The sequence below is a fragment of the Pan paniscus genome, chromosome 3 (genome assembly GCF_029289425.2).
Source record: "Pan paniscus chromosome 3, NHGRI_mPanPan1-v2.0_pri, whole genome shotgun sequence".
Taxonomy (NCBI): domain Eukaryota; kingdom Metazoa; phylum Chordata; class Mammalia; order Primates; family Hominidae; genus Pan; species Pan paniscus.
Window position 1 is genome coordinate 53,792,294 of NC_073252.2, and position 16,946 is coordinate 53,809,239.

Below are 16,946 nucleotides of genomic sequence, written 5' to 3' on the forward strand. Positions count from 1 at the left end.
TATCCAAAGTTTCAGCATCCACTGGAGGATCTTGGAACATAACCCCTACAGGTAACAGATAACAGGCGACTACTGAATCTTTTTAAATGAGGCAGAACAAGTTGTCTTCAGACATACAAAAGCTGAAAGAATTCATCACCAGCAGATCCACACTGGAAGAAATGTCAAAAGAGGTCTTCTAGTCAGAAGAGAAGAGATATTATGTGGAAATATATTTTCAACTTTTGTATAGTGACCCTCCATTTGCCAGTCAAAAGCTCAATTTTGGCAATAATTTCCATGGTTTATAAAGCAGTGTTTGCATAACTATTTCTAAATACAGGGAATTGAGCAATTTTATTCAGCCCAGAATCAGGACAAGCAGTGGTTCAGGCCTCAGGTGTGATGGACATAATTTGCCTGTCTAATACCATTTTGCATTTTACCTTTTAGAAAGATGAAAGGAGAATGGAAAAATAAAAGTGCTGATATTTATGATGAAATGCGTAGTTTTCATAAACCTTATGCAGTGGAGTCAAGGATAGAAACATAATGTGTGTCAAAATAGGTTGGCAAATGTGTTCAACTGTAAAGGACAAAATTAATATGTCCCAAATATTGAAGTATAATATCAAAGATTATGTGTAAAAGGCAGAAGACAATTAGAGATAAAATATTGTTTTTCATTTTCAGGGAAGGGCTCTCCCCTCCAACTTAGGCACTTAAATCTGTTGTTGACTCAAATAACTTGACTTGTGTATATATATTTGCAGTGACACACTGTAGAAAAGTAAATAGTACTTTAGGGGCCCACAGTACTTCCCTTTGGAACATGGCATGTTATTTCTCCTTTCTGTTACCTTGTTCTTCCATCTTTACAGAAACTTGGTGCTGAGGAAACTTGTTAATCATTAGGCAAGCATGTGGTCAAGAATGATGGTTTGTGGTCAATAAGACTCCAGCAAAAATTCAAGAATTCTTTGGACATAATATTAACAGCATTCACAATAATTAATTGCAGCATTTTGCTCTTGCAATAATAACCATTCATGTATATTTCTACTGACTTTTAGTATTCCAACATATAAAACACCTAACAAATTATCTCTGAAAATGACTATTCAGGTATTAAAAATAATCCCAAATGACATGCCTCATTTGTATAACTGACTTTGTTATAGGTATTAAACATGCATTTATTTAACAAATATTAATCATGAAAAAAATTCCAGAATTCTACTTTGAAAAACCAGTACCCATGACACACCAGAATTCAAGAACTTTAAGACTTCAATACAACTTAATTTTCTTTGATTTTTGGTCTGGTCCCCTTCTGCAATTACCTGTGGTTTCTGGAGTTTCCTCTCATAGCCTAGTTTCTGGAACAACTCTGGCTCCTGCAGTTTACTGAGCCCCACACTACGCTTTAGCTCCAGAGGAACCTGATTTAGCTTCATCGTGTGGAGCACATCATGGCTTGGTTTGGTCTCATAGTCAATGTCAAACTGTTTCAAGATGAACTCTTCATCGATGTCCGAAATTCCCTGGAAGAATATCACATTGCATGAATTGAGGGCAATCGGTGAAATGCTCTTTGCTTTCTTCTTTAATCTAAGGGAGGTAGTTGGCCATTGCTGAGGAAAGAGGTAGTTTGGGGAGAGGTAGAAAATGCTCAGTCAGCATTCATTGAAGACAAGAAGTGTTTGGGGTTTGGAGGGCTTTGTCATTAAGAGACAGCTTAGGACTTTGCAAGAAGCAGTGAGGGAAATCATGAGCCTGAGGGAAATTCAGTTTGATCCATAGCAAACCTCTCCAGCACTTTATAGTGGTGCCATCTCTAGAAGTATTTTCCAGACTTGTGTAGATATGGCAGTGTTTTCTCTGCCCATAACTCTGTATAATGGAAGCTGCCAGGTTCACAGCTCCTGCTGAAGGAGGCGGTTTTAGTCATCCGCATTCTGTACACAGAACAACCTTCACCATTTCCTTCCCTCAGCTACAGCTGGTGGGAGTAGAGATGGGCACATTAAGAGCAGCTAATCTGTATGCTGAGCATTTACCTGTGATATGGCTCAAGGCTATATCTTAGACTCAATAGAATCTCACACTGGAAAACAGAAACTGGAAAACAAAGAGAGAATGAAGTCACCAGCAGCTGGCATTGTGGCAGGAGTAAAATTTATAGAGAGGAGTCATGAAACAGAATCAGGTACATAAAGGGACAAGTACAGGCAAAACGAGGCTAAAGTAATAATGAAGCAGAAATAAAGCAAGCAGAATCAATGAGGTGAAAAATAAACAAACAGCATGGAAGGAAAAGCACAAGCTAGTGCTGTGAAGAAAATCCCACAGGGTGGTGAGACAGGGACCCAGCTTGTGGGATGTCAGTAAAGATGGGAGCTTGGTCACAGGGTCTGAAACTAAAGGCAGTTACCAGAGAAGCTCAACTCCTATTCTAAGGTTCCTTCAGTTTCCTGCCTTGAGAGACGAATCGCCTCCAGCAGCAGGAATGGGAGAAGTGGATGCTGGAAATCAGGCAATCCAATCGGAACAGATTATGGACAAGCAGTAGTTTGGATACTAGGCATAGTGGGCGTCGTCTGCTTCATCCAGCATCCCCGCTTCAATCACCCTCTGAGGAGTCTCTGTCCCTCACTCTCACTCTGTTGCAGCTGGGCTGGACACCCCCACTCTTGGCTTCAGGGTTAGGTGTGTGTCATGGCCTAGCCAATAAGGATATTCCATCTCCTTAATCATAATGGTTAATTCAAGCAAAAGCATGTGCCCCAAGTTAGTCCAGTGAGAGTAATTCCTGGACTTTTCCCTAATGGAAAAGCTTTGCTGTCTTCACACTTAGGTTGCTCGCTGGTAGGATATAAGCTTGGAAATTTTAGTGGCTACTTTTGCCATTTCTTGGGGAAATATTGATTGATAATGAAGTCCAAGTTGCACAGCCAAAAGATAGGAACAACATCTAAAAATATTTCAGCACCTGGATCCAGCTGTGCCTGAAGTTCCTACTATATCTGGATGCTTACCTTTTCTCTCTTAAACCAATCTGAATTATATTTAAGTCACTTGCCAATGAAGTAAGTAGCTTGATGTTTAAAGTACTAAAAAAAATACATTGACTAAAACTAACACTCAAAAGATGGGGTGGGGGCATGGAATGCAAATCCTAAAGACCTTAAATCCAAGAAAAGCATCAGGTATTTAGACATCTACAGAGACTCAGGAACAGGAATAGGCAACTATATAGGTTCTTGGAAGGAGCACAAGGGAAGACCTTGATAACTGAGTCAAAAGTCTCTTTATGTCAGATTTTTTTTTTTTTTTCAGACAGGGTCTTGCTTTGTTGCCCATGCTGGAGTGCAGTGGCATGATGACCGATCACTGCAGCCTCGATTTCCCAGGCTCAAGCAATCCTCCCACCTCAGCCTCCTGTGTGGGAAGGGGCACACCATCATGCCCAGCTAATTTTTATTTATTTATTTATTTATATTTTTTTAAGACGGAGTCTCTCCCTGTCACCCAGGCTGGAGTGCAGTGGCGCAATCTCTGCTCACTGCAACCTCTGCCTCCAGGTTCAAGCAATTCTCCTGCCTCAGCCTCCTAAGTAGCTGGGATTACAGGTGCACACCACCACACCCGGCTAATTTTTAAATATTTTTAGTAGAGACAGGGTTTCACCATGTTGGTCAGGCTGATCTCAAACTCCTGACCTCGTGATCCACCCACCTTGGCCTCCCAAAGTGCTAGGATTACAGGCATGAGCCACTGTACCCGGCCTAATTTTTATATTTTTTACAAAAATACAAGAGAGACAAGGTTTTGCTATATTGCCCAGGCTGGTCTTGAACTCTTGAACTCAAGTGATCCGCCCGCCTCAGTCTCCAAAAGTGCTGGGATTACAGGAATGAGCCACTGCGCCTGGCATGTCAGAACATTTTTGTGTGAAGATTATAATCAAGGAGTACCTGCCAGAGTACTTCTAGGTAAATCTAACTGAGAAAAATGAGTTGAAGGAGTGAAAGAGAGAAAAGAAAGTCCTAACATTAAAATGGAAAATAAAAATATGAAACAGCTGCAATGATGTGAGATGTAAACATAAACATTCAAATTAGCAGCAAGTTTGCAAACTTTCCAGAAATTTCATCTACCAGAAATATTTCTATTTATACATAATAGAAGAAAATGATTCCTTTACGACTTTGAGGATTTGACTTAGATTCTATCCAATACTGTTTTTTAATAAAAGCAACTTTGAGCTTGACATTTAAAAGTAGGTTTAAGTATTACCACTAACTTACAAAAGTAGTAACCCACTTGCAGAAGTCACTAACTGCTTTGCATACATTTTCATGAAGACCAGGACGAGGACCATTTTCATGGAGCAAATCCACTTTATGTGGCTTTTCTTCATAAAGCCATTGGCCTGTGTTTGACACAGATGTCTTCCTGGAACTAAAGATAATAAGATCATTAAAGAATTACAATATGAGACACAATGAATCCAAATGGATTTCAAACAGTTTTAGAGGCAAAAGGAAATCATAAAGCAAGTATTTCTAACAGTCTCTTGCAAGCTCACATACAAATTGTATTTTAATTTTTCAAAGAGCACATTCTCATTACGAATATCATAAAGACAAGTATATCATGATTAGTTATAATAATTAAAACTTATATAGCATTTACCATTATAAGTTGATTTTTTTTAAATTTTGAGTACCATTTATTAAAACATGTACTGGGTAAAAGCCCAAATTACTGTGCTTGAAGTCTACCAAAGCCTCAGGCAACCTTGACAAGTAGGAGTCATCCTTGACTTCTCTATCATTCTTAAAATCCAGCTCAGTTAAAGTCTGGCTGATTGTAACTGTCTCCTTCTCTGGACTGCTGCAAAATGCTAGTGTCTCTGCATCATCAACTCCTATGGCTCCCCCAACCTCCAACCCCCAATCCATTCCCTACACTGCAGCCCAAGCAGTCATTTCAAAATGTAACTCTGGACATATCAAATGCAGCCACGCTTCGTCACCATCAATAGCTTCTTTATAAAAATTGAGATATAATTCATCCACCACGAAATTCATAAAATTTACCACTTCAAAAGTGTATGAGAGTACCCTTTATATATTCACAAAGTTGTGCAACCACCACCACTATCTTATTCCAGAACATTTTTATTACCCCGAAAGAAACCCCGCAGCCATTAATAATCACTCACCATTTCCCCATTTCCCTCACTCCTGGCAACAACTAACCTACTTTTCTGTCTCTGTAGATTTGCCTATTCTGGATATTTCATCTGAATGGAACCATGCAATATGCAGGCTTTTGTGTCTGGCTTCTCTTAATTAGCATAATGTTTTCAAGGCTCATCCATGTTGTAGCATGTATTAGTAGTTTACTCCTTTTTATGGCCAATATTCCATTGTCTACATAGACCACTTTTTGTTTATCCATTCACAAACATATCCAGGTGATGGACTTTTGGGCTGTTGCCACTTTATGCCTGTTAAGGACAATGCTGCTATGGATATTCATGAACAAGCTTTTGTGTTCAATAGCCTCTTGCTATTCCTCCAATAAAGACTTAAATCTTGACACAACCTCCAGGGCTCTGCATGGCCTGGCTCTCCAGTTCTTTGGGACCCACCACCCTTTTTTACTCTCTGAGCTCCAGCCAATTGGCCTTCTCTCAGTTCTGTGAATTCATGCTGCTCCTTCCAGCCATTGGGCCTTTGCTTGAGCTGTTGCATCTGACTGCAATGCTGTCACCATTTCCTTATCTCCTTCACATCTCAACATACATGTGCCTTCCTCGGGGAGGCATCCCCACAAGCTGTCCCCTGAACCTACTCTTTATTCATAGCCTCTGTACCTTTTATTCATAACACTCATATTAATTTATCCACCCATTCATTCAACAAATATTCAGTAAGCACCGACTATGTGCCAGGCATTAGAATTGAACTGTAAATAAAGTTAAGCCCCTGGCCTCATAGAGTATACAACTGAATAGGAGAGATAGATAGTAAACAAACATATGCCAGGTGATTATAAGTTATATAGAGAAAGTAAAATAGGACAGGAGGGATGGAGAGTGATGGTAGGGAGCATTTTATTTATATAGAGAAGTTGTCTCTATTAAAGTAATATTTGACCAAAGACCCAAAAGAAGAAAGGGGTCAAACCATGTAAATGTCAAGTCATGCAGATAACAGACAGAAAAGAATGGCATGTGCAAAGACCTGAGCTGGGAGTGTGCTGAGCATGTCCAAAGAACACAAAGTCCCGTGGAGCGGAGTAATTAAAGAGTAGAATAGTAGAGGATGAGGCTTGAGAGGTGACAGGGACCTAATCACACAGTACTTTGAAGGCAGTTGTAAGGACTTTGGATTTTACTCAGAAAAATAAGCAATTGGAGAATCTCCAGCACTGGAATGACACGACTTGACTTACACTTTTAAAAGGATTATGTCAGCTACTGTGTGACAAATAGACTTGAGAGGGGGGAGCTTGGGTGGAGGCCATGAGACCGGTTAGTAAGCTATTGCAACAATCCAGGCAAGAGGTGATGGAATCTTGGAATAGACTGGTAATAGTGGAGAAGGTGAGATTCTGGATACATTTCAAAAGTAGAGCCATTACCATTTGCTGGCAGATTGCAACTATTGTTCCAGAAAAAAACTGGAAAGATGGGGTTCCCATTTACTGAACTGGGGAAGATAGAAGGAGGAATAAGTTTGGGGGAGAAAACAAGAGTTCAGTTTTGGGTTTCTCTAGTCTGAGATGCCAATTATACAACTAAGGACAAATACTGAATTAACCATATACAGATGGACCAGAGGAGGTCACTTGGTTGTGAGTAAATGTGCTGAAAAGACGTCAAAGACCGAAGTACTTCAAGGCCAGAAGGTAAAGAGCGGCCAGTAAAAGATGACTACGGAGAGGTCCATGAAAGAGGGATGTTCCAGAAGCCAAGTAAAGAAAGTGTTATGAGAAAGAGGACATGATCAATTACGTCAATTGCTACTATGTATACAACAAGTATGGTGATCTCTGAGAGCTGATTTAGTTAACATAGAGGTCAAAGGAGACCTTGACTAAGGTCAGGTCAGTGGAGTGGTGGAGATAAGAGCCTGATTGTTGTTTGGAGAGAAAAAGACTAAGTGAGTATGAATGCCTCTTTCAAAAAATTTTGCTCTAAAGGAAAGGACAGATTATCTGGTGAGTGGGAGTTGGTGTCGCTTGCATCCTGCCAGCACCTGGATGTGTCCATCAACCCGGAGGTTCATCAGATATATGTGTTCATGAGTTTTTAATCTTCAGCCACGCCCCTCTCTTCCCCTCTGAGAGGTCACACTGAGTGGGACTGAACATTCTAACCCTCTAATCACTTGGTCTTTCTGGTGACCAGCCACATTCTAAGACAATCTAGGGGCCCCAACCTGAGCGCCTCATTAGCATAAACTCACCAGTGACTAAAAGGGGCTCCTTATGAATAACAAAAAGCATTCCTGTCACTCAGGAAATCCCAAGGGTTTTAGGAGCCCTGTGTCAGTAACTGGGGACAAAGACCAAATATATTTATTATATCACAGATCCCTACATATAACACTCCTCTCGCTCCCTCACCCAAGTTCTGAGCAACTTGAAACACAATACAGAGAGCAAAGACAATAGCCAAAATATCCCCTTCACTGCTAACAGCAGCCATGATAGACGACATGGCTTTAGGTCCAAGAGGACTTGCTAACTGACACTCAGAAATTGGCAGACCCTTCCACCCAGTCCCCTGCAAGGCTGGACCAGGACAGTCCTCCCCTCTAGAACGGGGAAGCAAGGAGAAATTGTGCTTCCCATGGGCCATCTTGCTCCTCATGGAAGAAAGGCAGAACTGAGACAAGCACGTCCAGTTACCCTTCCTACATTTACCAGGAGGTGGACTGAAGAGTCAGAAATGTCCTAAGAGTAGAGTTCCTCTCACCTTGTGTCTTACCCTAAAAAACATATATAATGTAATGCAGTAGATTCCCTCTAAATCCCCTCCATGTAGGTAATGTGTGTGACCAACAAGATCTACATGGCCCCCACCAAACACACTGACCACAGTCCCCACTCCTCTAAGTGTCTGGGTACTGTGGATAGGCTACTCTCTAGTTCACCATACTCTTCAGCACCCATCAGTGAGGTCTTTAATTTCAAAAGTCAAATGTAGGCCCGGCCCAGTGGCTCATGCCTCTAATCTCCACACTTTGGAAGGCAGAGGTGGGCAGATCACTTGAGGCCTGGAGTTCAAGACTAGGCTGGCCAACATGGCGAAACTTTGCCTCTACCAAAAGTACAAAGATTAGCCAGGTGTGGTGGTGGGCACCTACAGTCCCAGTTACATGGGAGGCTGACGCATAAGAATCACTGGAACCCAGGAGGTAGAGGTTGCAGTGAGCCAAGATTGTGCCACTGCTCTCCAGCCTGGGAGACAGAGCGAAACTCTGTCTCAAAAACAAACAAACAAACAAAAAATGTGTATCCCAAATCTATTTGTGTCCAGTAAACTTATCACTGCATTTATGTTATTTAATTAAATATTATGTTGACTGGGGAATCAAGAATGTGTTACAAAAGGGAGGTGCTTTCGTTAAGCTTAGTGCTTTGAGAAGGGTCAATGAAGGTAGTATTACAGGTATGGTTTATGCAAAAAAGATGGGTGGAAACTCCAAGCAGTAGACCTATACTCAGAAAAAAGGCTTAGGTCAGGCATGGTGGTACATACCTGAAGTCCCAGCTGCTCAGGAGGCTGAGGCAGGAGGATCATTTGAGTCCAGAACTCAAGGCTGCAGTGAGTTGTGATCTCTTCACTGCCCTCCAGCCTTGACATTTCTTGGGGCACAAAGGATGATACCCCAAAAGTATGGTGCTTTGGCATGCTGAGCACTTTTGAATTAAAGGCAATTGGAAAGCCTTAGAAGCTGCCTCAAAATCAAGGATTTTCTAACCTTCACTGTTTCTACCCCTCAAGCATAGGGAGGGACTCTCTCTGGAATTTCCTTATAGACACCTGTGTCTGCGTCGTCGCTGGATAAATCACATCCATTGAAGAAATAAGCACTATTTAGAGCGGTACCTAGGACTCCTTTCCCTCTTCCTTGGGAACTTAGTTACATTTGCTTCATTAGAAGTATTCTAAAGATGAGAAGTTTTAAGAAGGTAATTCCTAGAATGTTTCATCAGGTGACAGCAATGATTGAAGGGTTAAGAACAATACTCACGGTCCCAGGTAGACTTGGGTAGAATGTTTTTTTAAAAGCTTTGTGGGTTCCTTCATTCCTTTCCTGGTGTCCTGACAATAAGCCCATGTGTCCTCCAGCTTCTGGTCAGGATCAAGCACTTCCAGCACCTTTGATAAGAGCTACAAACAGAAAATAGTCTTAGAGGAAAAGAAAAACATGCTGAAGAAGGGAGTCCCCATTCTACAACAAAACAGACCAACTTGCCCTTCACTTTTCCTTTTCAGTCCATCAGTGCTGTTCACCAACTTCTGTGCCAAGTATTATGCTGGGTGCTATGGATAGATTTGGACCATATCCCAAAAGACATAATCCCAAATGTTAAAATCCTGAAAGATCATAATCCCTAAAGTCTAAAATCCTCAAAATCACAATCCCCAAAATTAAAATCCCAAAACTATAATTATGAAAAAAATTGCAAAAAAAGTATCTTAAAGGCACTTAAATTTTTAGATGGAGATTTATTTGAGAAATGTAAAAATGAGAGAACACTTCATTGGCCATTTTATACAACGAATTAGGCAATAACAATATACATAGTTTTGCAAGCATAAACAGTCAGGTGTACTAGCAGTCACATGGGTATAATATGAGCAGGGAAACCATATTCATGAAGAAATAGCTCAAAAAGTGATATGTATAAACGCATATCACTATGTTTGGCAATTGTGTGCACTCTGCTTTATAATTTCAGTCATCTGAAACACAGTGATGTACAACCTAAGCCTTTTGACAAAATCAATCAAAAAGCACAATGGGGCCAGGCACAGTGGCTAAGGCATATAATCTCAGTGCTTTGGGAAGCTTACGGAGGAAGATGGTATGAGGCCAGGAGTTTGAGACCAGCCTGGGCAACATAGCAAGACCTCTGTTTCTATTTAAAATTTTTTTTAAATTAGCCAGGCATGGTGGTGCGCTCCTGTAGTCCTAGATACTTGGAGGCTAAGGTGAGAGGATCCCTTGAGCCCAGGAGTTTGAGGTAACAGTGAACCATAATTGCACCACTACACTCCAGCTTAGGTGACAGAATGAGAACCTGTCTCAAAAAAACAAACAAAAAACAATCATGATGGGACACCACTCTATGTGCAGTTACCCAAAGAACCAAGATATCAAGAAATGTTATCTTTCACAAATACAGATGAACAAAAAAGGACATCTCTTCATTCATTGATGAAGTTTCAATGTTTTTATGTAAATCCACAACGCTTACACACAAAGTTAGTTTAGTGACAACGCATTTTCATGAAGTCGAATTTGCAAAAAAGGCATGAAATGAATTAGAGCTCTATAAAAGTCTTTACACAATGTACATCTCCAGCATTAGAAATGATGCAAAGATGAAACACATAACATAGTGAATTGTAAAAAATAACACTTACAATTTAAAATAGTGTGGGGGGCACTAAAAAAAAGCTAAGAAGAAAATTCAACATGTTAAAAAATGTATAAGAGAGATAGATTATGGGCAATAACACAGAGGTATTCCATAAGAACTGGCAGGCATTTATGATCGTTAACTATATTTTGAAGTCTTGCATCATAGTAAATAGTAGCTTTTTTTCTTTTAGGGCTCTCCTTGGAGAATACGTTCATATTCATTTTCTACATGCACTGCTCCTTTTAAAATTCTTCTGTGATTCAATATACACTCACGTGAGTACTCCCTATTACATTTTCCCCTCTTCTGTGCCATACTTCTATGTTGTTCTGGGTATAGGGAAATCCATTCCACATATACTCATATACAGACCCCAAAGTTGGCAGAAACAATACTGGTGATCCAATAGCAACACCATCTTCTTATCTTACTTATCCTATAATTATTTTTGAACCAGTCAGTAATAGCACTGATCTCTTCAGGCAGATGCAGCTTTAATTTATTAAAAGCTCCTGGAATTTCAGCAGCTGTAAGGAATGCTAATGCGAACAAATGACACTTGTTTTCATGTTTATTTCTTTCCTTAAAAAAATCTTTTTATTTTACCTTTTAATTTTTTATTGTAGATTCGGGGGTACATGTGCAGGTGTGTTACATGAGTATGTTGTGTAATACTGGGGTTTGGATTTCTAGTGAACCCATCACTCAAATAGTGAACATAGTACCCCATAGGTAGTTTTTGAATCCTCAACACCCTCCTAACCCCCCTTTTTGGAGGCCCCAGTGTCTATTATCTCCATCTTTATGACCATGTATACCCATTGTTAAGCTCCCACTTATAAGCAAGAACACATGGTATTTGATTTTCCGATTCTGAGTTATTTCACTTAGGATAATGGCCTCCAGTTCCATTCATGTCGCTACGATAGACATGATTTCATTCTTTTTATGGCTGCATAGTATTTCATGGTATATACATACCACATTATCTTTACCCAATCCATCATTGATGGACACTTAGGTTGATTTCATGACTTTGCTATTGTGATAGTGTTGTGATAAACATATAAGTGAAGGTGTCTTTTTGATAAAACAATTTCTTTTCCTTTGGGTAGATACCCAGTAGTGGAATTGCTGGGTTGAATGGCAGTTCTATTTTTAGTTCTTTGAGAAATCTCCATCTTGTTTTCCACAGAGGTTGAGCTAACTTACAGTCTCATCAACAGTGTATAAGCATCCTCTTTTCTCTGCATCCTTGCCAATATCTGTTATTTTTTTATTTCAATAATAGCTGTTCTGACTGATATGAGATGGTATCTGGTATCTCATTGTGGTTTTAATCGGCTTTTCTCTGATGATTACTGATGTTGAGTATTTCTTCATATGTTTGTTGGCTGCTTGTATGTCTTCTTTTGAGAAGTGGCTGTTCATGTCCTTTGTACACTTTTTTTTTTTTTTTTTGAGACAGGGTCTCACACTCTGTCACCCAGGTTGAAGTGCAATGGTACAATCACTGCAGCCTTAACCTCCTGGGGAGACTTCATGGCTTTGCCTACTTTTTAATGGAATTGTTTTTTCTTGTTGAATTAAGTTCCTTATAAATTCTAGACATTAATCCTTTGTCACGTGTATAGTTTGCAAATAGTTTCTCCCATTCTGCAGACTGTTTGTTTACTCTGTTGATAGTTTCTTTTGCAGTTCAAAGTTCTTTAGCTTAACTTTCATTTGTCTATTTTTGTTTTTGTTGCATTTGCTTTTGAGGTCTTAGTCATAAATTCTTTGCCTCAGCCAATGTCTGGAAGAGTTTTTTGTAGGTTTTCTTCTAGAATTTGTATAGTTTCAGGTCTTACATTTAAGTCTTTAGTCCACCTTGTGTTAATTTTTGTATATGGTGAGAGATGGGGACACAGTTTCACTCTTCTGCATATAGCTAACCAGTTTTCCCAGCATCATTTATTGAATAGGGTGCCCTTTTTCCATTGTTTATTTTTGTCAAGTTTGTCAAAGATCAGCTGGTTGTAGGTGTGTGGCTTTATTTCTGGGTTCTCTATTCTGTTCCATTAATCTATAGGCATATTTTTGTACCCATACTATGCTGTTTTGGTTACTGTAGCCTTGCAGTATAGTTTGAAGTTGGGTAACATGATGACCCCAGCTTTGTTCTTTTTGCTTAGGATTACTTTGGCTAATCAGACACTTTTTTGATTCTGCATGAATTTTAGAATTGTTTTTTCTAATTATTTGAAAAATTATGTCAGTAATTTTATAGGAATGGCATTGAATCTGTAGATTGCTTTGGATAGTATGGTCATTTTAACAATATTGATTCTTCCTTTACATGAACATGGAATGTTTTTATATTTATTAGCATCATTTATGATTTCTTTCATCAGTGTTTTGTAGTTCCCCTTGTGGAGGTCTTTCACTTCCTTCATTAAATGCATTCCTAGGTATTTCAGTTTTTTGTGGCAATTGTAAATGATATTGAGTTCTTGATTTGGTTCTCAGCTTCAGCAATGATAATGTATAGAGACACAACTGATTTTTGAACATTAATTTCATATCCTGAAACTTTACTGAAGTCGTTTATCAGGTCTAGGAGTCTTTTGGATGAATCTTCAAGGTTTTCTGGGTGTAGGATCATGAAATGATTCATTTTTAAACTCAAGTTTCTGTCATTGCCAAATCTCATGACCAATCCATTCATCTGAATTTCTGCCACATGTGTTAGACTACATGAAGAAAAATTTTTATTGATAACTCTTTCAGGTTCACTTTTAGAAGCTTTGATTACACTTAATTCCAAACCTGTCATTTTGGTTTGGGAGTTCCAAGAAATCCATTTTCTTCTGCACAGTCCACCAAATCTTCAAATAAGTGATTATAAAATACTTCATTTGTTTCCAGTCATTAATATATAAAGAAGTAGATAAGTTTTAGAATTTCCAGATCCAACAGGGGCATGAATTGTATATCATTGATTTTAAAAAGTAGGGACAGTCTTGAAAGTCCCATCCAATAGCCAAAGCGAAATATGCACTAGTTTTTCTATGTTAGATTTAGTGGTAAATATAAGAAGTCTATCTTTCTTGACAGTCATATCTTTAACCAAGAGTAGTTCACCATTTTATGTGGTTATGACACTGGAGGAATCTCAATATCAGCAAATGTCTCGTTCAGAAGGTTGCTGAGCTTGTCAAATTCTTTTAATTCTCTGACAGTGTCACATGCTCGAAGGCAACCACGGTGTTATATGTGAAGAGGCATAAATTGTACACAATTGAATAATTTGGCAGAGGAGATCTCTTGTATTTTTCACCTGCATTTTCACTTACTCTGTGATCTCTGAAGCACTGAAACACTGAGGGTAGATCTTTCTGGCCTGCTCCACTCAGACTCACATACTAATCTCCTCTGGGGACACCCTCTCAGACACATCCAAAATAACACTTTACCATGTTTCTGGAAATTCCTTAATCCAGTCAAACTGACACCTAAAATTAAGTCCACAAGTCCACCTCTTGTCAGGTTGACACTCATACTCATCTCCTTAAACCATATTTAATTTCCAAATAAGGACAATAGCAAGGTAATAGGTCCACCTACCACGATGCAACTATCCTGCATACAACCAAAAACACACTAATCCCTTCCCCAGAATTTGGCTTTCAGGATTTCAACATTCAGGAATTCAATCTTTCAGGATTGTGATTTGTGGGATTTTAGACTTTGGGGATCTCAACATTCACGATTATGATGTTTGGGACTATGTCTTTTGGGATTATAATCAGCACCACTTGGATAAACCTCCCATCACCTGGACACTGGGTACACAGTCTTTTACTAAAGTTCTACTTCCTCTAGAATGGAATATGTCTCTGGGCCTACCCCTGTCCCCAAACGCCCCACTGAGTGAAGCGCCTCTAAAGGATTTCTGTGGTTTTTGACTGCTCGCTATCTACTTTCCCTCTCATGAATATCTGGATTTTTCCTTGGAGAACCACCTCTCTCTCCACTCTCAACCTGCATGGTCTAAATTAGCCTGACCCCATCCTCACTCCTAAGGCAGACCAAACAATCAGAACCACAGTGACTGACTTTGGAATAGACACATGATCAAAGTTGGATCCATGATAATTAGGCTATGGAAGTTTTCTAGGATCATGCAAAAAGGTGCGTTCTCTTTCTGCTGGGGTTGCTAAGTGGGTAGGGCTTAAACTTGGATCTTCTGATGGCCACCTTAGCACCATAAGAGATCCTGCTTCAGCAGGAAGCCAACACACCTATTTGCAGAAGTCACACATGGAAATAAGCGCCACAATCCCAAGCCATGCTCATGTGCCATCTGAGGTGTGGAAATAATCAATCTCTTTGTCATGGACTCACAAGTTCTGGCCTGCAGGAGGCAGTGAGGGAAAGCCCCAGAGAGAGATTAACCGATCAGCGATTCTAGCTGTCCTTTCTGTAGACTTCTCTCCCACTGATCATTTATTTATTCATTCATTCAAAATTATTTATTGAGTGTCTGCCATAGGACAGGTATTGGTGGTACACAGAGAAAGACACAAATAAAGTCCCTGCCCTTATAAGCTTTCATTGTGGGAGGAGCTCAGTGGTGGCAAGTGCTACAGTGAAAAGTAGGGCACGGTAAGGAGTAGATGTGAGGGTGGAAGGGAAGTGCTATTTTATACAGGCCTCTCCCATCAGGAGACATTTGAGCATTGATCTAAAGGGAGTGAAGGAGTAAGCCAAGCAGCCGTCTGGAGCAAGTGTTCCAGGCACCAGAACAGAGAGCTGAATTGGACATGCTCATAATGTTGATGGAGCAGCCAGGAGGCCAGAGTGGTTGGAGTGGCAGGAGCAGGGCTGAAGTTGGAGAGGGAGCAGAACAGGGGTACTGTGGAAAGCAGAATGCCAAGGCCTTTCAGATCCCAGCAAGAACTCTGGCTTTCTCTGAGAGAGAAGGGGACACTGGAAGGCTCTGAGCAGAGATTTGCCTTTCTGAACCATTGTCTCGCTCTCTGTGTAGAATACAGGCTGCAGCGATGCGGATGGAGTTGCAGTCACTGCTAGCTCCCTGCCCAATATCCATTCTACGTTTTCTCTTTAAACCTAATAGAACCTGGGTTTTGCTCAGGTTCAATGCCCAACTCTGAAACTCCATTTGCTAGACTCCCTAGCAACTAGGAGTAGTCAGATGAAAGAGATGTTTACTGGGAAAGCTATTATTTGCCTAATTAAAAGACAGAGTCAGCTGGCATGCACCCTTTAACCTTTGTCCCTTCAGTCTTCTTGTCTGAAATACAGACTCAATGCCTGGAAGCATGGAAGCCACTTTGAGATACAAAGACAAGAGATGCATACTAAGGATATAGAGCTAAAGTCAGGAGAGGCCTGGGACATTGGTGACATCACAGAGCTGCTGCTGTCCAGCCCTAGTCTGGACCATTAGGAGGATTTTCCCCACGACCTTTCTGGTCTCATTCTTTCCACCCTTTAGTAAGTATTTAAGGGCACCTCCTAATACCAGGCTAAAGTGACAAAAATAAGACTAGACAATTCCCTCTCATTGTTTCCTCCTCTCCCCAAAAAGTCACAACACAAAGTACAGTAGATGGGTAGAAATTATGGGGAATAGAAGTCATATGTTTCTGGTTTGTGGCATCTTTGTAAATTGAAGGGCTTCACAGGAAGCAAAGAGAGCAGTGTGCATGTTGCTGCTGATTGTGTTTTCTGGGAACAGAGGACAGAAGGCTGCTCTGAGGCCCACAAGAACTCGCACCCTGGGGGAGACATTCATCGCTCCTCTTACAAATATGTCACCCTCTCATGGGGACTTCCTAGACATTTAGATAGAATTATTTGCAAGGCCCCAGTGAAGCCCCTCCCACAAACCCTAGGACACATCACCTGTATGGGCATAGCTTCTTCCAGATTCGGGTAGAGCGCTAAGGGATGTGGGGTCAGGTGGGCCTCCACGTCCTCCAGGAATGCCTTCCGAGCCTGCTGGGCTGGCGAGAGCTTGGAAAGCAGGTCTGCTTCCTTGAGCAGCTTGATCTGCCTCTTCTTTGGGGCCAGTTGGGGAGCTCTGTGATAAATCTGGGGCAGAAAGCTCTCCACAGGGACCTGAGTCACCAGACCAGTGCAAGGCGGGCAGCCCTTCCTGAAGTCGTCCAGCCCCTTTCTTGGAAATACCAACTGCCGGCTGTGCAGAGAGGTGGGGAACTTCAGCCCGTTCTTGTGCTTTGTGAAACATCTGGAAGGTAGATAGATTCTCTTTGTACCTAGAA

The 16,946-nt window shown here is 40.6% G+C and overlaps 1 protein-coding gene across 5 annotated transcripts in view; it reads right to left on the reverse strand.

Annotated features, from left to right (window-relative positions):
* Positions 1-16,946, reverse strand: part of FAM47E (family with sequence similarity 47 member E) — a 35,882-nt gene that overhangs the window by 11,163 nt on the left and 7,773 nt on the right. For 3 of the 5 annotated variants that reach the window (XM_008957691.4, XM_008957694.4, XM_008957692.6), the window contains exons 2-5: positions 16,567-16,912; positions 9,258-9,397; positions 4,290-4,443; positions 1,323-1,523 (exon numbers count right to left, since the gene is read on the reverse strand). In XM_008957691.4, coding sequence (XP_008955939.3) covers positions 1,323-1,523; positions 4,290-4,443; positions 9,258-9,397; positions 16,567-16,912 — 841 coding nt within the window. The remainder of the gene's footprint in view (positions 1-1,322; positions 1,524-4,289; positions 4,444-9,257; positions 9,398-16,566; positions 16,913-16,946) is intronic. The other 2 variants (XM_034958624.3, XM_055111403.2) reach the window with 1 other exon arrangement.